The following is a 24,981-nucleotide window of genomic DNA, read 5'->3' on the forward strand; positions in this document are numbered from 1 at the left end:
CATCCAGATCATCGCAGAGCACTGAGCTGAGCTCCCTCTGCAACTATTTTTAAATAAACACAAACATGCTTTAACAAGGTATAAAAAAGCACAAATGACAAAAGTTAATTTTTAAGGTAACAAAACAAGTTAAGTTCTGCAAAAAGTTACAAATTCACTTTATCACATTTATCAATAGAGATCTTTTATTTATACCTATGGAACAAATTGTTTTATTCTTTAATACTTGTTAACCCATTAATGGCACTAACAATTGTGTCTCTGAATTTAAATTAATCTCAACTTCTTCCAAACACTGGCTCACTATTCACCAATATCCTATGAATTTGTCATTATCCACTAAATTACCTAACTCATGTTTACTGTAACTTAAATTCTCATACAAACCAACAAGTCAGACAGTGTCTACAGGCCAAAGATACCAAGAAACAACTATTAGCAGCAACATCCAATGCACCCCAAATTTTAATTACTTGTCAAAGACTTCATTAAATTAAAAAGTAACCACAATAAGTATTTGAGCCTATTCATGTTCCACAGTTATAAAGTTGGAACTCTCTCTTGAGGAAGTATAGATACTTATATTTCACCATAAAAAAAACTAAACAAGTATAATTTCTAATACCCAGAAAATAAAAATGTTTTCAATTATTCACATTGAAAATATTTTCACATACAACAGTATTACTATTTTAGTAAAACAAAGTACATTTTATTTCATTTTTTTCTTACTGTAAATGGCAAGGAGAAAGGACAGCTTCCCAAGTTAACTAACTTTAAATGTCAATAAGATCCACCCTTCACTCAGACCTAAACTCCTCACAGCAACTCATGCTCCCAAATCACTTCATGTTCCTACTTACCTTAGCAACCAACCAAAACTTCTATATTTAGCCCCTACATTAAATGTTAGAATGAAAGTAACCTTAGAGTCACACTTTGTACAGTTATAAGTTAAAGAAAATTAAAATTATTCATATACATTTGAAGATTTCTACAATTCTGAGGATACTTTTTAAAAACTGCACAATGGAGGCTGCTTTTGAAATACAATACATTTAGGTTTCAAACAACAAAAACGAAAGCTTAATGCTGAGAGAAAAAAAGTGATTTGAGAAGCCATATAAAACAACAATTTCAAATGTCTTAACCATGTAAGGGAATGAGAGAGGACTGACAAGAGAGTAAAAAAGTAAGGAAGAAGGAAAAAGAATGAGTAAGAGATAGAAGAAAAGAATAACAATAAGAACTATATCAATATATAAAAAGAAGGCACATTATCTCTTAGTTGCAAGAGTCCTAAAATTGATCAGAAGAACTGTAATTTATTAATCACTAACTAGTAACCCTGGAAATTTGAAATTTGCTTCACCTCTCTAGGTCCTAGTAATCTCATCTTCTAAATTAAGGGGAACAACAAGGTCAGCTTTTCCAAAAGTGCTTCACAGAATTTTAGTCCCTAAAAAGAAAAAAAGGGTTCCATGGTCAAATAAATTTGGGAAACATTAACTATTGTATCTCTTCCTCTTTGATGGTCACAATGTAAACTAAACAGTAAGTACGAACAGCTCTAAAATGTCCCAGAATTAAAAATAACAAGAATATTAATAAACAATACTAGAAAATTCTATTTTTGTTTTATTAAATGTTTTACAAACTTCTTTGGTCACAGAACACTTTCTGCTCACAAATCATAAAATAATTCAACAGATCAGAGAACACTCTTTATGAAACAAGGGCCAAATAATCTCTAAAATCTCTTATTAGTTACATCTATGAATCTGTTTATATTTATCATATATGCCACTAAACGTCAACATTAGAAAGTACTGATTTTAGCACTCAAATACATATAAAGAGCAATGAAACTGAGGCTCCAACTTGGGAAACAGGGCTAGGGTAGAAGCACAAATGCTCTAGAAGAAAAGAAGTCATCTTCTAAATTAAGCAGAGAGAAAAAAACCTGTTTCTTCTTATAAAGTAGAAGTAACGAAACTTCCCCAAAATCATGCCTGACATCCAGAAAAAGAGAAAAGAAAATGGCCCTAATATGGACAGGAAGAGGTAAGCCTGCCTTAGAACTGAAAAGAGTGCCTGTCTTTCACGAGTCACCCCTGGGAATTCCAAGCTGGTGGCAGCACTACTTTAGTACTGGGGGGAATGGCAACAGTATGAGAATGTTCATACTCATGAGAACACTCATAAGAGTGACTATGACAGCTACCAAAAGAAGAAATGGACTCAGAAAGAATTCTGCAGCTGATAGAGCACAAAGTTTATCTGACACATGAGTCCATCTACAATATTTCACACTGGATTGTCCAGTACAGTCTCCCACTGACTACCTACAGGAACTGAGAACCACACAGCACAACCTTTTTTGTTAAGGTTAAAACAATTTTATTACAACACTTCATTGTTGATCATTGATCTTTTCTCATTTCAAGACCTCTCACACACCTCTCCTGATCATATGTTGATGACAAGATGGGTCACTGGAAAGAATGCTGAAATGAACTCTGGAAAATGAAACTCCAGTCTTCAACACTTGCCACTGATTAAGTATGTAACACTGAGTTAACCAATAGATAGCTCCTATTTGATTTCTTAAACTGAAAAATAAAGCAGTCTCCAAGATTCATTAAACACTCTAACATCCTATGATTCCAAGACTCATGATGGCATGGTTTATCCACTTACAAAGCTGCTTACTCTGGTCAAGAGTTCTAATGTGTCCTAAATCCTTTAGTACGGTGCTTAGATTAAATACAAGATTCTAGATATGGTCTATTCAGTAAAGAAGAGTGGGTTTATTACCTTCCTTTTTCTAAGTACTATATTTACATTAATAAAGACTTTGATCAAATTAGATTTTCTGTGGCCACATTACATTCAGATAACCATAGCTGGTTATCCAGCACTGTGGATCCTACTGACTACTCTTAACTAATATTGCACTAAAGTTGAACTCCCTTATCCCATACTTTCCAAACTGATTTTTTGGCACTGAATTTAGGATTTGAGATTTTTCTTAATTAGCCTGCATCTTGATTTGTTTAGGCCACCATCTAGTCTTTTGGATTCAAATTGATACTTTAGAATATCAGCTGTTCTTTCCAACTCATAAAGTGGTTGAAATACTCTTAGTAGCATTCTCAACAAAGACAGTGAATAAAGTGCTGATTAGAAGGGCTGATCGACAGAAAAAGGTAATGCTGGAAATAAAGCTTCCACCTTAAAAAACCAGAAAAAGAAGAGCAAATTAAACTCAAAGTAAGGAGAAAAAAGGAAATAATAAAGATCAATGAGGAAAGCAACGAAGTAGAAAACAGAAAAAAAAGAAAAAAAGAAAAATCAGTGAAGCCAAAGGCTGGTTCTTTGAGGAGAATAGCAAAATTGATAAACCTCTAGCTAGAATGTAAGTTAACAAAAGAGAAGACACAAACTGCCAATATCAGGAATGAACACGGTAACACACCTACAGATTCTATAGCTAGTAAAATAATAATAAGGGAATATTATAAGCAACTCTATACCAATAAGTTCAACAATTTAAACACACTAATTCCTTAAAAGACACCAACTACCAAAGTTCATTCGAGAAGAAATGGATAATCTAAATACCCTCATTTAAACCTTCCCACAGAGAAAACTGCAGGCCCAAATGACTTCATTGCCGAATTTTATCAAACATTTAAGAAAGAATAATCCCAATTCAATACAAACTCTTGCAAAAAATTAAAGAGGAAAGAATTTTTCCCACCTCATTCTATGATGCCAACATTATCCTGATGCCAAAACAAGACAAAGACATTACCAGAAAAGACATCTATAGATAAATATCCTATATGAATACAGATGTAAAAATTCTAATGAAAGTTTAGTGAATCTAATTCAGCAATATACTAAAAAGGTATGCAGTAACAAAGTGGGGTGCTATAGACTGAATATTTGTGTCCCCCCCCCCAAATTCATATGAATCCTAATGCCCGACGTGATGATATTAGGAGATGGGGTCTTTGGGAGATGCTTAGGGCCTGATGGTTGAGCCCTCACAAATGGGATTAGTGCTCTTACAAAAGAGATCCCTCATCCCTTCCACCACATGAGGTTACAGTAAGAAAATGACTGTCAAAGAGGAAGTGGGTCTTCAACAGACACCAAATCTGACAGCTCACTGATTTTAGATTTCCCAGGACCCAGAAAATATTTGTTGTTTAGAAGCCACTTAGTTTATAATATTTTGGTATAGCAGCCTAAATGGACTAAGATACAGGGTTTATCCTGGGAATGCATGGTTGATTTAACATTTGAAAATCATCAATTTAATTCACCATATTAACAAACTAAAAAAAGAAAAGTTATATGATCATCTCAATAGATGTGGAAAATGCACTTGACAAAGTCTAACACTACTTACTCTTTTTAAAAAAATTTTATTGAAGTATAGTTGATTTATGTGTTAATTTCTGCTGTACAAGAAAAGTGTTTCAGTTACACATACACAAACATTCTTTTTTATATTCTTTTCTATCATGCTTTATCACTAGATATTGAATATAGTTCCCTGTGCTATAACAGTAGGAACTTGTTGTTTATTCATTCGATATATAATAGTCTGCATCTGCTAATCCCAAACTCCCAGTCCATCTCTCCCCCACCTCCCCTCCCCCTTAGCAACCACAAGTCTGTTCTCTATGTTGGTGAATCTGTTTCCGTTTCGTAGATAAGTTCATTTGTGTCATATTTTAGATTCCACATATAAGTGATATCATATGGTATTTGTCTTTCTCTGACTTACTCCACTTAGTATGATAATCTCTGGTTCCATCCATGTTGCAGCAAATGGCATTATTTCGTTCTTTTTTGACTGAGCAGCACTCCACTGTGTATATATACCACATCTTTCTTATCCATTTATCTGATGATGGACACCCATGACTTGGTTACTGTGAATAGTGCTGCTATGAACATAGCAGGGCACATATCTTTTTTTTTTTTTTTTTTTTTTTTATTTTATTTTTTTTGGGGGGTACACCAGGTTCAATCAACTGTTTTTATACACTGCATATCTTTTTGAATCATAGTTCTATCTGGATGTATGCCCAGGAGTGGGATTGCTGGATTATATGGCAAGTCTATTTTTAGTTTTTTTGAGGAATCTCCATACTGTTTTCCATAGTGGCTATACCAACTTACATTCCCACCAATAGTAACACTACTTACTCTTGATAAAAACACTCAGCAAGTGAGGAGTAGAAGAGATATCCATCTCGCCACTTCTGTCCAACATTATATTAGTGATTCTTCCCAGTGCAATCAAGCAAGAAAAAGAAACAAAAGACATCCAGATTGGAAAGGCAGAGAGGTAAAACTGTCTTCACTAGCAGATGGCATGATGGTCTATATAGAAAAGCTAATGGAATCTACAAAAAAAGCTACCAGAACTAAGAAGCGGGTTTAGCCAAGCTGCAGGATACAAGATTAATATATAAAAATCAACTGTACTTCTGTATACTAACAGTGAATAATTAGAAACTGAAATGGACAGACAAAACCATTACAATAGCATCAAAAAATGTTAAATACTTAGGGATAAATCTGACTGAAGATATAAAAAACCTGTGCACTGAAAACTATAAAACACTGCTGAAAGAAATTAAAGAATACCTAAGTGAAGAGATATACTTTATCATATGGAAGATTAAACAGAATTGACAACATATAGTTAAGATGTCAATTCTCCCCAAATGTAAAGATTCAACGATTCCAAATCTCAGCAGGTTTTTTTTTTAATGTAGAAATGGACACCTTATTCTAAAATTCAAATGGGAACACAAAAGACCTAGAATAACCAAAACAACTTTGGAAAAGAACAAATTGGAGGATTAACATGATCTGGTTTCAACATTTATTACAGCTATGGAAATCAAGAAATAGACCCACACATATACAGACAACTGATTTCTGACAAATATACAAAGACAATATACTGAAGAAAAGGATAGCTTTTTCAACAAATGGTACTGGAACAATTGATAGCAGTATGCAAAGGATAAATTTTGTTCCATAAATCATATCATACACAAAAAATTAATTCAAAATGGATCACAGACCTAAATGCAAAACCTAAAACTATAATGCTGTTAGTTATGAAATCGCAGAAGAAAATCTTTGCAACCTGTGGCTTAGTTTGGACTGCTATAACAAAGTGCCTGGGTAGCTTAAACAGCAGAAATGTATTTCTCACAGTTCTGGAAGCTGGGAAGTCTGAGATCTCGGTGCCGGCATGCTCAGATTCTGGTGAGACTCTTTCTGGCTTGCAATAGGCTGCCTTCTTGTTGCATCCTCACAAAGCAGAGAGTAGAGAAAGGAATCAAGGTTCTCTCATGTCTCTTCTTATAAATGCAATAACCCCATTCATGAGGGCTCTACTCTCATGACCTATTACCTTCTTGAAGGCCTCACTCCAAACATCATCACATTAAGGATTAGGCTTAAACATATGAATTGGGAGGAATACAGACACTCAGTCCATAGTACCTTGAATTAAACAAAGAATTCTTAGACTTGACCAAAAGCCTGATCCATACAAGAACAAACTGATAAACTAGACTACATCAAAATTTTAAAACTTCCACTCTGCAGAAGACACTTGAAGAGCAATGATAAGACAAGCTACAGACTGGGAGAAAAATCTTTTCAAAGGTTACATCTGATAAAGATCTTGTACCCAGAATACAAAAAGAATTCTCAAAACTCAAGAATAAGAAAACAACCTAATTTTAAAAATGGGCAAAGATTTGAACAGACATTTCACCAAAGAAGATACACAAATAGCAAATAAGCACAAGGAAAATGTTCAATATTATTAGTCATTAGAGAAATGCAAATTAAACTGCAATGAAATACCACTATGCTTCTATCAAAATAGTTAACATTAAATAGACTGACTATACCAAGTATTGGTGAGGACACAGGAAAAACAGAATGTTTATGCGTTGTAAGTGGGACTGTAAGATGGAAAAATCACTATAGATCTCAAAATAATTAAGCTGAATGAAAGAAGCCACACAAGAGTACATGCTGTATAAATATATTTACATAAAACTTTAGAAAACGCAACTGATCAGATACTGAAAGAAAGCAGATCAGTGATTGAGGAGGGGTAGGATGGGGTGGGGTGGGAAATAGGGATTATAAAAAGGTATGAGGAAACTTTTGAGAGTGATGGTTCACTATCTTGATTACAGTGATGGCTTCATCAGTGTATACAAATGTCATAACATCAAACTCTACATTTTATGTACAGTTTCTTAAATATCAACTATACCACAATAAAGCTGTTAAAAACATATATTAACCAGGAGGAAAAAAGAGAAAAACTGTTTTTCCTGTCACTTTACATGTTTGTAAGACTACAGGTATTTGAAGATTTCTGTTTTTTTTTTTGGCACACGGGCTTAGTTGCTCCGCGGCATGTGGGATCTTCCTGGAGCTGGGATCGAACCCGTGACCTCTGCATTGGCAGGCGGATTCTTAACCACTGCGCCACCTAGGAAGCCCTGAAGATTTCTTTTAAATGCAAATTAAACTTCCTTTCATTTGCGGGGAAGTTTTTTTGTATATAAACAAAATGTTTAATTTTACGACTTAGAAAATTAAATATCTTTATGAAATAGTTTGTAATTTTTAATGGATGATATTTTAAATATACATTCATAAAAAAAATTTAAGAAAAGTTATAACCAGATTCTATTTTCCCGTTCTTCATCTAAATATTTATGGTTAAAAGTGGGAGTCAGTTACACCAGGAGTATAGGATTAAAAATAATCTTGTAATAAAATCTCCACTAAAAAAATTCATAACCACAAAGAAATCATTCCAGAAACATATATTTACTGATAAGATTTTTCTTCCTTTTCTTTATTATGGTAACATAAATTTTACCATTCTAAACAATTTTAAGTGTACAATTCAGTGGTATTAAGTGTATTTACAATGTTGTGCAACCATCACCACTATCTATTACCAATCCTTTTCACTACCTCAAATGAACACAGTAGATAATCACTAAGTGTTTGTTAAGTGAAACAAGAGCAGGAAATTAAAGATACTACTTTAGACTCAGTCTCGTAAATCATAAATGATGTGAAATTCAGATTCTACTATTTACAGAAACAGCAGGCAAAAACTACTGGCTGATGCTTAAACCCATCTGATAATTCTGAAAATTCATATTTGTAATACATGTTCAATTAAACTGCATATTATTCTAATGTGGGAAGACATTCTGGAACCTTTTTGAAACATTGAAAATGTTGAAGTATGTGGGCCGAGCGATGGGATTCAGAATGTCCTGCTTGAGCAGTGGAGGAGCTGAGGGTGCGAGGCGTGGAGACTAATATCACCCTGTTTGGTCCTGAGGGATGGCTGGTTAGCCAAAGACGGGTAAGATTCCTCAGAGGAGGAACAACCTAAGACAGGCACAGCCGCAGAGGGGCCAACAGGGGTGGTGCATAGAACCTTCCTTATATCACCGTGTTTGGCCCTGGAGGATGACTGGTTAGCCAGAGACGGGTAAGATTCCTCAAGGGAGGAACAACCTAAGACAGGCACAGTGCAGTGGGGCCAACACGGGTGGTGCACAGACCCTTAATCCTTTTGAGAGAGGTCTCCTGCCCCCAGGGCTGCTTTGCTCTCCACGCCCAGCTCAAATCAGGACCCAGGAGGCAAACAAAGATCATTGCCCCCAGTCATGTGAGGCCTTTGATTGTTTATGGGATTAACCTGGGAGTGTTAGACCCTTAGGCTATGCCGAGAACTCAATAAAAGCAACGTGGGATCAATCAGCGAGGCTCTTGATCCTAGAGGTCTTGAGTCCCCCGGTCCCATCTTTCTCTTCAGTCTGTGTCTGTGTCTTCTTCAAGCTTGCGGCACCCGTCACTCACCTGGAGTCGCCGAGTTGATCCCGGCATTCTAATAAGAATATCATACTGACTGAATATAGTACCTTAAATAGTCTTCTTAGCTTTTCTAAATTGATTTGGCCTAATCGTTTCTCACTAGGGGTTCTAAAATAACCAACACTAATTAGAAATACCACTGCCATCCTCCTCATGTTACTGCTTCAGCACCAACACCACTACCACCTCCACAAAGAGAACAAGTGACCATGAGAAAAAAATTAGTATACAGATTAAAGACATTCATGAGCAAAATCAGAACCCCCAAAGATCTCTTCTAAGAAATAAAAGTTAAAATCTAAAATATTTTCCATAAATGCCCAGAATTTATGTTTGCAATAATCAACACTTTGCTTCTACTGGGATGTTCCAAATAAACATTGTATAGAGTTTTTGGAGAGTTAGGGTAAAAGAGAAAAAAAAGCCCCTAAAATCAGGAAGTACAACCTTCACTTTCTAGGTCCATAACACACAATGTATAAGCAGGAACAGAGAAGAATGAGGTCCTGTATCCCCCAGTCCTATTCAGATAGTGTTGTGTAGGCATTTTAAAAGCTAGAATTTTCCAAATCTAAATGCCTCTCTGCATAGTTCTAATTTGAAAAACTATTCCAAGTTAAGCTACTTCATTCTGTTCAAAAGTGAACAAAAAAAATCTACTCAGGTTTTCTGACCTCGTTGTTTATTTTTGCAACTACTATCAAAATAAGAAAAATTCTATCCTTACAGTTATTTCTTTGACTGCCCCAAATTATAAATCTTAAATATGAATGCAAGGGAGAATTTAAAAAGAAATATATTTCTACAAGTAATACAGACTGACTGAAAAGCTGGCAAGCATAAACATATGCCAAAAATTATTTTATAGTAAACCTTGTTTTCAGTTTAAGTAAATTCCATTTTAAAATGTTCTGTGTCTTGATAAAGGTGATGGTTGAACAACACCGTCAACCTATTAAATGCCACTGAATGTCAGTATACTTAAAAATGGTTAATTTTATCTTACATCAATTTATCTCAAAAAAAAAAAGAATGCTTTTGTGCATATTCTGGGTCATGTAGCTAATTAAAAAATTACAAATCTGCTATAGAAAACAAACTTATGGTTACCAAAGGGAAGAGAGGGGTGGGGAGGGACAAATTAGGGTACAGGATTAACAGATACAAACTACTTTATTTAAATACACAAGCAACAAGGATATACTATATAGTATGGGGAATTATACCTATTACCTTGTAATAATCTATAACAGAATATAACCCACAAAAATACTGAATCACTATGCTGTACATCTGAAATTAACAATACTGTAAATCACTATATTTAAATAATAATTTTTTTAAAATTATGAATCTGCTTTTTCCAATATCTTCAAGGGAGCATATGACCCTAACTGTTGATGGCAGACATCTGGAAGACTCCCAACATGGAAGAGGACACAACTATAGGAATCATAAAAATATTTAGCAGAGCTGAAGACTGGATGGTACCATACCTAAAGCCTGCATTCCTCTGGATGTCCAACCATATATTTTTGGATACTGCTGAACTAGAACAAAGAACTCACAATGATCTCTAAATTCTCATCTGCATTAGACTAACAGCCCCAAATGTTAAGGTATACTGGTCTCCCAAATAAAGTCCAGCTTTTTAAAAAATTTAAGCCCCTTGGAAATTTGACCTCATCATTAGAGTTCATTACTCTCCTGTAATAACCCTCTGCTTCATTTAAAGTGTTATATTGAATCCCTCTGAAAGTCTTATGTACTTGCACCCCTTTGGTTTTGTCCTGTTGCTTCTTTGTGCCTAGAAAGCCCTCTCCTATAACTATAACTATGCTTCAAGACCCAATTCAAATCTCAGTTCCTCCATTAATCATTCTCTTACTACTTCATTTATGAAGATCCTTTTGTGGATATTGTAGATAAACTGCTCCTGAGGATACCTACCCAATATACTGTGCTATTCTTATATTATTAAAAATTCCTCTCTGCTGTAAATACCCCAACTTATTTACCATGTCATGAGTGGACCATATCACATTCTTCCTTAAGTAGGAAGACTAATCATAGTCTTCTAAAAAGATAAAAACCTTGTTCTACTAAGATGACAGAAATCTCATATAAGAAAAATGAGTATAAAAATAATAAATCTTACAACATAAATTACCTTATCCTGTTCCATCCTTTATAAAAGGAATGCACAAATTTAGGTATTTCACTTTCACATTATATTGACCAAAAGATTCCTTTCTGAATAGCCTAATAATAACATATTTTAGACTTGCACAGCAATTGTGGAACAAGAGAAACTCTTAAATATATTACTCACACTAGATTTGCAATGCCCTGACTCAAAGTATAGATATTTCAACCTCAAATGAGATTCATGTGCCTCAGGAGTATATGCAAAATTAATTGCACGTGATAACACACTGATATAAATTCAGTTTCCTTTTCCAATCTCACTGATTGCATCTTTTGTAACAAGAACATAGCTGATCAATTTCTCATCAGGAACCATAAATTGGCACTCAGTCTCATAGGTGATAAACTATGTTTCCCCTCTCAACCTTCAATAAAGAAAATGAAAATTTAATCAGTATAGGTAGATTCCCTACCCCCAACACTCTAATCCCAAAGAGCTGTACTTGTGGTTACCATGCCTAAAAGTATTAGTCAATCCTAAAAATCATCATAGTTCACCTTTTCACCTACAGCAGATACCTTCAAGTCTAAAGTATACCAAGAATATAAGCTTTAATAAATGAGGTATTTTATCTTAAAATATAGATACATACATATGTATATTTATGCATATGTGAGTATGTATGTATGTATTCTTCCCACTGAAAAAGAAAGTTTAAAATATCAAATAACTTAGTAGTAATGATACTTTGAAAGGAATGCTGGTATGAGGCTTCCAAAGGAATTAAGAGTCCTTGGTTATCACGAAAAGAATTAAGACTCCTTGATAAAATGGCTGATTCCAGCTCCCAGGCTGGAAATATGCTAAATGAGTCTGGAAAGTTTTGTCGTATCAGATAGAAAGGAAGCTATTAGACACTATGAGGGTCATATCAAGAGGAATGAGGAAAGCACTTGAAAAGGCTCCTACTCGGTCAAAGTTAAAAGTCTGATCATTAATATGGATAAAACCTGGACTGTACCAAAACATACTAAACAGGTTTAAACATATTAATTCATTTTAAAACACTTAAAAACATTTCACTGGTCATCTCTGGAAAATGTTAGAGCACCAATATTATTTTAAAAACTATAAAATAAAAGAACTAGTCAATCATCCTCCCTTTCCTATACAATGTGTCGCTAAGGGCAACCAAAGATTTAACAAAAGGAAGTTTCTCTTTATAGAATGCCGGCTAATAAACACGAGCATTAAAATACCACCATTTTTTAAACCTTAACAAATTCATGGATCTAGGGCTAGGCAATGATAATCATTAGCTAGTAACATTACAAAGAAACAATCTGATATTACAAATCCCTCCCAATGTAGGGGACACGGGTTTGATCCCTGGTCCGGGAAGATCCCACATGCCACAGAGCAACTAAGCCCGTGCGCCACAACCACTAAGCCTGTGCTCTAGAGCCGACGAGCCACAACTACTGAGCCCACGTGTCAGAACTGCTGAGGCCTGCACACCTAGAGCCTGTGCTCTACAGCAGGAGAAGCCACCACAATAAGAGGCCCACGTACCGCAACAAAGAGTAGCCCCTGCCTGCCACAACTAGAGAAAGCCCGTGCAGCAATGAAGATCCAATGCAACTAATAATAAATAATTTATTAAAAAAAGAAAAAAAGTCTGTTCAAAGTATTTCTTCATTTATTCTAGCTTCCTACCTGTATGCTACTCAAAGTTGATACATATTTTTATCACATAATTTTACTACCTACTTGTATCGTCATTTTATGTCCTAACAATGAGCATTAAATTATGTTTAATTCTCTGTGAAAGAGAAGTAGATATTCTGTCAACTCAAATAGTAATGCTATTTATTATTCAGAAGCATATCTTTCCTATTAGTGAACTAGTTCGAGGTTAGTGGCATCTGTAAAGAATACACAAGTTTATTTTTGAAGGTGATAATATTTTTTACCTAGAAGTTGTCATTTCCACAATACAAATGAATATGCAATCCTTTTCCAATGTAAACACAAAATAAGCACATCCTTCAGAAGAAAAAATTCCATTACATGTTGTTGAATATCAACTAGGTCTTTTGATCCTTTCTAAATAAAGTTAATAGGGAATAGAAAATATATCATTCTTAAAGAGATGACAATTATCTTTTTGGCTTAGCTTGTTTCTCAACTTCCACTCTTAGCCATCTGTATTTCTTTATTTCAAAACAAGGTTGCAGGGAATTCTCTGGTGGAGCAGTGGTTAAGAATCCGCCTGCCAATGCAAGGGACATGGGTTCGAGCCCTGGTCTGGGAAGATTCCACATGCCACAAAGCAACTAAGCCCATGTGCCACAACATTAACCCTGTGCTCTAGAGCCCACAAGCCACAACTACTGAACCTAAGTGCCATAACTACTGAAGCCTTCGAACCTAGAGCCCATGCTCCACAACAACAGAAGCCACCACAATGAGAAGCCCATGCACCACAATGAAGAGTAGCACCCACTTGCCACAACTAGAGAAAGCCCACGTGCCACAACAAAGACCCAACACAGCCAAAAAATTAAATTAAAAAATTAAATTAAAAAAAAAACACTAATAGAAAAGTGGAACATATTAGAAAAGATACTCTCCTACCACTGCCCAGCTGAAAATGTAACAAATTAGGTATAATTCTCCCTATTACAAACATCAAATGGTTTTATTTTTAGATCACAAAAAATTTTTTTAAAGAGACAGTGATACAGGACAACAAAATGGAAAACTGGAGGGAGGGGAGACACAAGATTATAAACAACATAAGAAAAGTAATGTATTATGAATGCATAGATTTGACAGTAATCCTACACATGCAAAAACTACTTCATGAATTTTAGAAATGCAATTCAGTCTTCCATCCTCTTGAACTACAAAGCAAGCTCACATCTGTTAAAACAACAAAGGCCTGGGGAGAGAGGTGAGGTGGAAGAAGATGCCTGAAGTGGACTTTGTCCATTCAAGCATATAATCAGAATGAATAATTTACAAGCATACTTTCATCTTCAAGGCCACTAAGAGCTGAATTCTAAGGAGCTTAGGGAGACTGTAACACATCTGCTAACCAAGTTGAATAAGCAGAGGAGACCTAAGCAAAAATGATCCAACAAAACCTGTTCATAAGATTGGGGAAGGGGGCGGGGGACTAAAAAGAAATGGCAGAAAAGCAGAGACTAGTGTAGTAGTGGTCAGTGACTTACATCCTTAACTATATCTATTCATTCCATTTTAGAAAGTCAGATAGCTGTATTAAGCTAATTGAATCAGAGAGCTATATTAGGCTAACATTAGCTATAACCCCATCAAAAGGAATATTTTATAAAATAACAAAAGAGGCAAAATGTGAAAGGAAAACAACAAAAGCACCTCTAAGTCTTTCCATTTTAATTCAAATAATCTGAAACATATACTCCACTAAGTAGGCATATATGGAAAAAATTCTCCAATAATTCATATATGGTTTTTCAAATCTATGCCTATTTTATGTACCTTTGAAAGGAAGCACACCAAAACAAAAAGTGATTTAGTGTCTTACAAAAAATATACAATCACCCAATAACTTATAAAATACATTTTCTCAGCAATCAAAGGAAACTCTATGCTTGGCCTCAAGACAACACAATGCCAAAAAATCCTTATAAACTAAGATCTCATATCATCTGCTTCTCTCCCAGTTTTAAAGAAATGCTATGTGCGTCACCTCAGACTATATCTTATGAAATTACAGTCAGCATTATAAAACAACAAACAATATGCTTAGCCATCTAACCACCAGGTAAAATTCTGCATCTAAAGATCAAGAGAAGTTAAAAATTTAAAAACAAAAATAAAAACAAAGAAGCAAGCTAGGTGAATTTTTAAATAAATGGTACTTTGGCTTTAAGGAAGATTGAGGGAAAGGATTCACTTTTATTCCTACTGATTGAAGTGCTCAGTAAATATGTAAGGTATGTACCTATTCTGGATACTAAATATAAAACAGTAAGAAAAAAAAAGACAATCTCTGGTCTCAAGGGACTTACACTGTCAAAAAAATTAATAAATCAATGAAAAAACACAAGACATCAAAAAGTGACAAATTGTATGTAAAAATAAATAAAATAGGGCAATGTACTATAAAGTGACTGAATAGCTACATAAGACTGGGTATTCAGAAGGCCTCCTGAAGGACACAGCTATGGAATGATCTAACAATTCTCAACAAAGAGCAAGAGCTAAGGCCCTATTTTAAGAGCAAGCTTGGGCTGATTTAGGTACAGAACAAAAGGCAATGGGACTGCAGCCTAGAAAAGAAGGGTAAAATGGCAGAAGGTGAGGTCACAGACATAAGACCAGATTATTTAGGGCCTTGAAGGTCAGAGTAATAAACTTTACATTATACCCTTGGATTGTTAAGCAGCAGCCTCATGAAACTTACTGTCACGCTTTTTGTAAAATAATTGTTGGGGATACTATCCACCACACCAAAGTACTCTTCATGGAGGCCCAAAGGAAGAATTTCTCTCAGATCACATGTTCAGTAAAAGCTAATCTTTTCCTGAGGAACTGGTATAAATTTACCTATGTGATTTCTGAAATTAACCATGCTCTCCTCTATCCTCTGAGCTCCATCAAAGTCAGGATTGAATTTACAATTAGCTTCTGGCAACTGTATAAATCTTATGGCATCTATTTTTTTAAATAAACTTATTTTAGAATAGTTTGTTTATAGAAAAGTTACAAAAGTAGTGCAGATGGTTCCCACATACTATCCCCCATCCCCCAGTTTCCCCTGCCATTAACATCTTACATGATGAGTATGGTACATTTCTCACAATTAATGAGCCAATAATGATACATTATTATTAACTAAAGTCCATAATTTACTCAGATTTCCTTTACCTGATGTTCTTTTTCTTCCAGGATCTTTATGGTATCTATTCTATATATTAAATTTATAGAATAAATTTATAAATTTATAATTTATAAATTAAATTTACTGGAACTTTATCTCACTATTCTATCTTTATTTTCCCCTTATTCTAACCTCTATAACTACTGTTATCTAATTGCTTTACCTAATTCTATAGACCTTTCCCAATCCTTCTAGGAACTATGTGGAGTAATAAAAAAAATTAGTAGATGGGGGGGACTCGAGTGGGGGGAGTCAAGGAAGGGAGGGAATACGGGGATATGTGTATAAAAACAGTTGATTGAACTTGGTGTACTCTCCCAAAAATAATAAATAAATAAATAAAATTTTAAAAAAAAATTAGTAGAAAGAGATTTCTTGAAAGACACAATTAGCTTTTGCCCAAGCAGTCAAATAGTTCAGTATTATTCAAAGTAGGTAATGCTTCATAAATCCTTTAAAAATATAGAGACTCAAGGAAATAAGATATCATTAGAATAAAAATATAGTCAATATAAAAAAGTAGTTTTATGTTTCAATATTTGTTTAATCTCAAATTCTGCTTTTGTTGTCACATACAGCATTAGTAACCCTGATTGTTCTTACTGAGCCATGAAACCTTAACATGGTCTCTGATCACACAAATCTAAGATGAGGGTGAAGCAAAATGATCTTTTAAAGTCCCTTTCAATTAGAAGTGTCGATTTCTTAATTCTGTGACCTAGGCTGATTGTCAGATTCTCATAATTTTCCAACACAAGAGTGGAAAAAAATTAATGCTTCTAAACAAAAAGATACTACATTTTAAAAAGAGGATGGCAAAATAAAGTTTGAAGTTTTACTTGAAAATAACTCAGAGTATAAACTAAAATAGATTAATTTAGTGTACAAATTATATGAAGTGTATACGTTTATATATATATATATATATATATATATATATATATACACACAAATCATATATATCAAAAGTATCCTGAGGATGAAGGAAGTCTCCCCCAAAACAAGTGTGAATATTTACCTAAGTAAATCTGCCAAAACCCACTGACTATGTCAAACAGATACCACAATTAGGAGTTCTGTTGCCATATCTATAATAAATTGTCTTGCCTCTAAACAATCCTGATTATTAAGATGTGACTGATTCAATGACACTGGAACTTTCCATTTGCAGCTTAATTTAATCTGTCCCACATACCCAAATGCCAAATACCTCACTGACAGCAGGAACTGTAAAAACACAATATGGTTTAAAGGTTTTTAGCATCTATTTCCCAAAATTCCTCAAAACATTACTCCATTAAAGATTGACTCTTAAGTGTCCTAAGTGTGTGTCTGCCCCTCCACATAAAAAAATATATATCCACAATTCTAGTCACTTTAATACCCTTATTCTTCTACTGTCACATATGCTCTCCAATTCTTTCTGCAGAAAAAGATAAAATAGTAAAATTCTTAATTATAACGTAATTTAAAAATCAATACATTATGTAAGTTTTAACATAGAATTTTAAGTCACCTTCTCAGTCTCGTATTTCCAAATGTAAATGGCTACCAAACGTAACAGAGATTACACAGAAGTGTAGGTAATGATGTACATCAAAGGAGATTGGAAATAAATCGATAAGGAATGCCTGAGAATAAGTCTTTTAGCATTTTAAATATATTACTTCAGAATATAAGCATTTCCTAGTTACAATCATAAGACACTTATTTTCAATAAAAGTAGAGACCCTTTATTTTTCATGAATCAATGTATAAATGATTCATGAAATTCATTCTCAAAGGATGAATTAAGCAAAATAACCAAGCATCTGAATGTTTATTTGAATAATAAAAGCAACTTTAAGTAAACACTCCTTGACTTCTTTTATTTATTTATTTATTTATTTATTTATTTATTTATTTATTTTATTGGCTGTGTTGGGTCTTCGTTGCTGCACAGGGGCTTTCTCTAGTTGCAGCGAGCTGGGGCTACTCTTCGTTGTGGTGCACAGGCTCCTCATTGTGGTGGCCTCTCTTGTTGTGGAGCATAGGCTCTAGGCAGGTGGGCTTCAGCAGCTGCAGCACATAGACTCAATAGTTGTGGCTCACGGGCTCTAGAGCACAGACTGAATAGTTGTGGTACATGGGCTTAGTTGCTCCACAGCATGTGGGATCTTCCTGGGGCAGGGATCGAACCGTGTTCCCTGCATTGGCAGGTGGATTCTTATCCACTGTGCCACCTAGGAAGTCCTCCTTGACTTCTTAATACACTGAAATTTTTTTGTTTGGTTGGCTTACTTTTAAATGGGAAAAAACCCCACCTTATCTATGAAGAATAAAGGCACTATCTTGAAATTAGAAGAAAAATAATCCACTAGTATAAAAAATAGCAGTCAACTTATTATCAACAAAAACTTCCATATACTGTGCCTTTTATCCAATAAACTTTTACCAAATAAACCACTTCACTCTTTAAGAATGCATTTCAAGTTTCCTTTCTTTCACTATAATCAGAGATCCATTCCATCTTAAACAAGAGTACTGTGAAAATAAGAAGCTACTTATTTTACTATAACTCATCTTAATTAATAAATCAACAAAAATGTTTTTTAATTCTAATAACAATGTTAAGTTATAATCATTTAATATATGTAAATAATCAGTATAGCTATTACTTATATTCAATTCAATGCAATAAATATTTAAAAAATAAATATTCTATAGATGCAAACAGAATAATCAAACTATCAATGAACTTAAGAAGCCTATAAACCTACTGGCTAATTATTGCCTAAACAAACTTAGCGTTAACAATAACTGACCTAAAATTCTTTAAGATTATTTATGGCAAGAGTTCTTGACTTCGGCTATATATTAGAATCACCTAGAGAGACGATAAAATTATCAATGCCTGGGCTCCACTTTCCATATCCTATTTTAATTGGCCTGAGAAGGGTACTAAGTACTAGTATTCATAAAACAAACACACGAACAAAACACAAGTAAACTGAGTTAACTGTGCAGCAGATTTGAAAATCACCAATTTATGGTATACTCCAGTTTTAAGATCAAAAGAAACCAAAACAAAAACTTGCTTACTGGCACCAAAGGTCTTAAGTCTACTAAAACTTAAGGTATAGAAAAAAGGAGAGTGAAGAGAAGAAAGACAATCTTCAAAAAAAGAATCAAAACCAATCAAACATTTTTTTCCTTTAAAAATGCTAAAAGTTGAAAGTCCTATCTTGGACTTTATGATAAATCTGCTGATGTTGCATTATTTTATAGATAACTGCTAAATAAAAATCTAGAAATACAAACTCAATAGGAAGAATAAAGGAATGACAGAAATGATTATCATTTAAATTTAACACCATATAAAAGAGAGTAAATTAATATAGTATCACAATGCAAATGAGAGACAAAATTATATCCCTTTAATAACTTTTTCTAACCTCAATACTACATAGAATAATGTTTCCTTAAACTACTTTCCAATACCTTCAATTCTCCAGTGTCTCTAAAGAGAAAAATTCATTTTAAGAGGCTAAAAACCACATGGCTTTAGTCTGTTTATCTGAGAATGGGAAGAATGAACAAATGCAGAATATTTCCCTATGAAATCAGCACATATATCTGCAGGATCAGCCTACAATACTCCCTTTATAATTGGGTCCAAAAAAAGTTAATGTCTCTGAGTGATGAAATAAAGAAAAAGTTATTAAATATTTGTCATTTTAGCATACTTTGACAGAATTCAGTTTTTCTCTAATAACTGCTAAAAGTGTATGGGAGGGGGAGTCAAGGAAGGGAGGGAATACGGGGATATGTGATTGATGATTGAACTTGGTGTACCCCCAAAAAAATAATAAATTTAAAAAAAAAAAGTGTATGAGAATTACTAGCAACATGACCCAGCGTGGATGGATGAATAAAGATCATTATAACTTTCAACATATCTCAGAATATCTTTGTTACAAACCAGACAATAAAACTTAAAAATAAATTAAGGACAAGCACCCCAACTTTGAGAATAAAATTAAAAGAATGAATATTAAAGTAAGTTACACAGGGCGAGGAAATCAGCTTAACTTTCATGTAATTTCATTTTTCTTACTTTCTTAAAATATTTTGAGGAGGTACTCTTTAAGACACATAAAATGAGAGACAATAACCCAATAGATAGCCAGTGGGAAGCTGCTGTATAACAAAGGGAGTCCAACTCGAGGATGGAAGATGCCTTAGAGGACTGGGACAGGGAGGGTGGGGGGGACTCGAGGGAGGGTGGGGGGAGAGTTGAGGGAGGGAGGGAATATGGGGATATGTGTATAAAAACAGATGACTGAACTTGGTGTACCCCCCAAAAAAATAAAAAAAAAAAAAAACAAAAAAAACTAAACATCTGTCTTTAGTTAAATATTAGAGAATTATATTAATTACATTAAATATAACATATTAAATATAATCCAAAATTTAGTAACATATTATAAAACTAATACCCAAGTGCCAATACCCTGGTAAAGATTTTGAGATGTTGAAGGAAGCACATTTTGAATTCAGAATGATTAGAGATGAAATATACACATTAAAGACAATGAGATTTTTAATTACAGATCTATAGTTTTAATAAACAACTTCACATTCATCTCTCCTGAAAATAGATGACACAAAATTTTAAAAGACTATCCAGCCTCAGAAGGAACACTCCCTCAAGAAATAGTTGTTGAGTAAGCTCCTAATTATTTACTGACATAAGAACTACAACTTTAACTTACAACTTCCCAAACCTATCAAAGGTTAAATTCTATAAAGAATGAGCTAGTGAGCAGAAGCTGAGGTAAAAGAAAAGGAAGGATCAATAAAGATAATTGGAAAGATAACCACTATCCTTAAGTCAGTCATTTTAGGACCGCCAAACTGTGCACATGCATAAATACACATGCTTATACACACACACACACACACACACACACACACACACACACATAGAGTAGATATGTTTCATTGCTTTACTAGTCCCAGTCTAAAGACATGACATAAATAGAAAGAAAAAGCTGTGTGGTCCAGACTAATTATGAATTAAGAATTCACTGAATGATGGATGGATGGATGAATGGATGGATGGATGAATAAACAAGAGAGACAGATAAAAATACATTGTTGGGGGGAGGGAGCATGACACAGATAAGAACTTTAAACCAATATCTGTGACTCACTATACAAAGGTGACTTAAGGACATAATAAGAGATCCACCATAGGGTAAATGTGAGCTAAAAAACAAATTCACTGAAACATAATCATAATATATACTATAAAAAACAAAAACAGATCTATATAGTAAGGCAGGTTACATTAGTTTTACACGGTTCAGTTTCAAATGTCTTTTCTTAAAAAAAAAGTTTTATGTGGCTAAATGTATGGATTCATGCATCTTACCTTCCACAGAAGGTGCCTGGTCCTGAGCTGAATATAGCATATCCTTAAAAGCCTATCAGAAAGAAAGAAAAGAAATACATGAAATCATGAGTAATCTTTACAGGAAAAGCATTTTGAACTAAACAATTACTTCTTTTTCAATATCCAGACAATGACTACATATGGTTCCCTAAATTGAAAATTTAGTGAAATACTTTAATTAACTTTAATAAGCTAAAACCCAAATACTATCACATCAATCCAGTACTGTCCCATCTTTTTTTTTTTAAATAAATTTATTCATTTATTTATTGGCCGTGTTGGGTCTTCTTTGCTGCTTGAGGGCTTTCTCTAGTTATTGTGAGTGGGGGCTACTCTTCATTGTGGTGTGCAGGCTTCTCAGTGCAGTGGCTTCTCTTGTTGCAGACCACGGGATCTAGGCATGTGGGCTTCAGTAGTTGTGGCACGCAGGCTCAGTAGTTGTGGTGCACTTGCTCCATAGCATGTGGGATCTTCCCGGCCCAGGGATCGAACCCGTGTCCCCTGTGTTGGCAGGCAGATTTTTAACCGCTGGGCCACCAGGGAAGTCCCATGTCCCATTTAAGATGAGGGCTAATGTGTATACCTTAAAAATTAAGAGGCATTTGGAAAAGAATGAAAAATCACCTGAGAGATTATAAACTCTATTGACTAATAAAAAATAGTGATAGAAACTAAGAATAGTCCTAGAGGAATACAATGGAACACTGCATAAGAAGACATAAAATGCTGGATACAAATTGTTTTAAATTGTGGTAACATACACCTGAACATAAAATTCATCATCTTAATTTTTAAGTGTACAGTTCATAGTGTTAAGTATATTTACACTGTTGTATAGACAATCTCCAGGATTCTTTTCACCTTGGATACAAATACTTTTCCGTGGAGGTCTGGAAAGTCCTCCATAAGTGTTCAGGACAATAAAGATGGTACAGGTTTTATTGTTTTTTTCCAAACCAGTAAATTAACTAACAACTATATTTAGGTAATTTAGATGGCTGCAGTTTGCTCTCTCGATAAGTGTTTTGGGAACAGGAATGAAAAATGTTTCTTCATATCTATCAAAATGGTAGAATCAATTAAGTGGATAAGCTCCAAAGCAGAAGAGCTGGTCATACACTTAGGTGACTTTATCCAATCCCATAGCTTCAAATACCATCTAACCAACCATTGGTGAGTCCCAAATTGACCTCCAGCATTCCTCAACCTTGGTACAATTGACATTTGGGGCCAGATAATTCTTTATTGTAGGGGGCTGTTCTGTGCATAATAGGATTTTTGGCACTAACCCTGGTATCTAGAAATTCACTAGATACCACAAGCAACCAACCAAAAATGTCTCCAGACACTACCAAATGTCCCTAGAGGACAAAAATCAGCCCCCCCCAGAACCACTGGCCTAGAGTCATTCAAGCATATAAAAACCAAAAAGGAAGAAATAAACCTTCAAGGTAACCCACTCTATATTCAAGTCTAGTAAATTATATTCTTTCCAAATGAATTTACCATTTACTTTAAATCAGTGACCAACCTGTCAGTTCCATGACTAACCCTAACCAAGTCTGACAACATACAAAAAGCCCGAAGTGAAAACAACAAAGATCTAGAATTTCTTTTGAGGAAAATGTACACACACCCACTACCTTCTTTACAATTTCAGATGTCTCAGGAATCACTAACTTCCAGTCTAAAAAAAGAAGTTAGCTCAGAAGATCTTATCAGATATCAGAAAGTCTTTATTTCCATTCACAGACTGGAATTTTATATTAAAGTCCTATACAAGTGCAGAGTGGTAGTTATGTTATGGCTTTTTCACAGAATACTTTAAGAAGGTAAATGAATAGATTGGTTCGAGCCGAATAAATCTCTAGAATAGAAAACTATAAGAAGAAAGGAACAAAAAATCCAGCCAGAGAATACTTAAGGAAATAAAGCTATCATGGGAGCAGGTAATATCAGAGACTCAAACATCTGAATGAAGTTTTTCTACTTCTGGAGTATGACAGACTTGTGTACCAAAATCAAATGATTTTATCAGTAACCAAATAAACCATCAATGACTAGCAGAGTAACTTGCATGCAGTAGGAGCTCAATACATAGTTCCTGAATTCAAAAGTTTCTTAACACACTGAAAAAGCACAGTAAGTAGACTCTCTGACACATAACGAAAATGAATTAAATTTGTAAAAAGGAAAGCCCACTAAATTAAGGTTTAAAAGGATGATATAAATTTTATAAGAGAAAAATTATGATAGTCTTCATTTTGATTATAAAACTAAATCATAATTTCATTTAAATCAAGACAGCTCTTGGTAAAATCAGGGACAACTCTTTTTTGCTTCTTTCTACTTCAATTTTCATCTGAATAAAAGACTCTCCATGTTTTTGATAGTAATAGACTCTAGAGAACTCTATAAATAGGCATTCCCTGCCTGTGACTGGAGAATAGCCCACAACTGGGAACCAGCAGGGGAAGATCCTACAAAGTACTATCTATATTAGTACCTATGGATTGTTTGTCTATAATATGAGTCACCTGGGTTGGGAGCAGTACACCCAAAAGCTCAAAACAACAAATACAAAGTTTCCTCAATTCACGCTGCTTTACTTTAAGGAAATACAATGCTTTATATAAAACTCTAAATTTGTATAATAAATAAAATCAGTATGTATTCATGTGCATTACAAAGCATTTCTCTGATCACTGTCAAGGGCCTGGGGTTTGATCCCTGGTCATGGAACTAAGATCTCACCAGCCACGTGGCACAGCCAAAAAAACAAAAAAACAAACGATTCAAAGCAATCCTTACATAGCACCTCTACTGGAATCTCTGAGTATTAAGTTATTTTCGTTATAATGTCATTGAAATATATATAAACTAGGACAAAATTCTTAGTGTTTATAACAATGCATATGACAGTAAACTCATACAAATTAAATCCAAACACAACCACAAAACCAGTATTATTCAATCAACAACATTAACATGACAGGAAACAAAATGTTTGCTGAAACAAAATCTAACTGGTAACATGAATACAATGCCAATTTATCTGTTCTTAATCTGGAATGCCCAGGTGACTCTGTGTCAGATATTTGTGAGGCAGTATATAGTCACGGCTAGAAGCTATGGAGTCAGATAATGTGCATGAAAACCAACTCTATCACTTATTAGCTGTGTAACCTTAGAAAAATTAACTTCTCTATACTTCAGTACCCTCATCTATAAAACAGGAATAGTAATTACACATACCTCACAGGTTTACTGTGGAAATCCAAAACTTAAAACACAAATCCTTATACAAATTATGATTCATTATTATACATGAAGAGTACTTTGAACAGTGCCTAGAACACAGAATATGCTCAAAGAATATTAGCTAATAGAATGTGAACTACCATGAAACTTATGTCATGCAGTGGGCTGTAGCACCATTTGGCCATCTACTAGACATGAATACATCATTTATGCATTAGATATGCTTCAGTTCTTAAT

At 34.3% G+C, this 24,981-nt stretch overlaps 1 protein-coding gene across 2 annotated transcripts in view; it reads right to left on the reverse strand.

The window, feature by feature from the left end:
• The window catches only part of XPR1 (xenotropic and polytropic retrovirus receptor 1), a 190,075-nt gene that overhangs the window by 142,928 nt on the left and 22,166 nt on the right, over positions 1-24,981 (reverse strand). For both annotated transcript variants that reach the window (XM_057727866.1, XM_057727867.1), the window contains exon 2: positions 21,463-21,514. In XM_057727866.1, the coding sequence (XP_057583849.1) occupies positions 21,463-21,514 (52 nt within the window). The remainder of the gene's footprint in view (positions 1-21,462; positions 21,515-24,981) is intronic.

The sequence above is a fragment of the Hippopotamus amphibius genome, chromosome 3, assembly GCF_030028045.1.
Source record: "Hippopotamus amphibius kiboko isolate mHipAmp2 chromosome 3, mHipAmp2.hap2, whole genome shotgun sequence".
Taxonomy (NCBI): Eukaryota; Metazoa; Chordata; class Mammalia; order Artiodactyla; family Hippopotamidae; genus Hippopotamus; species Hippopotamus amphibius.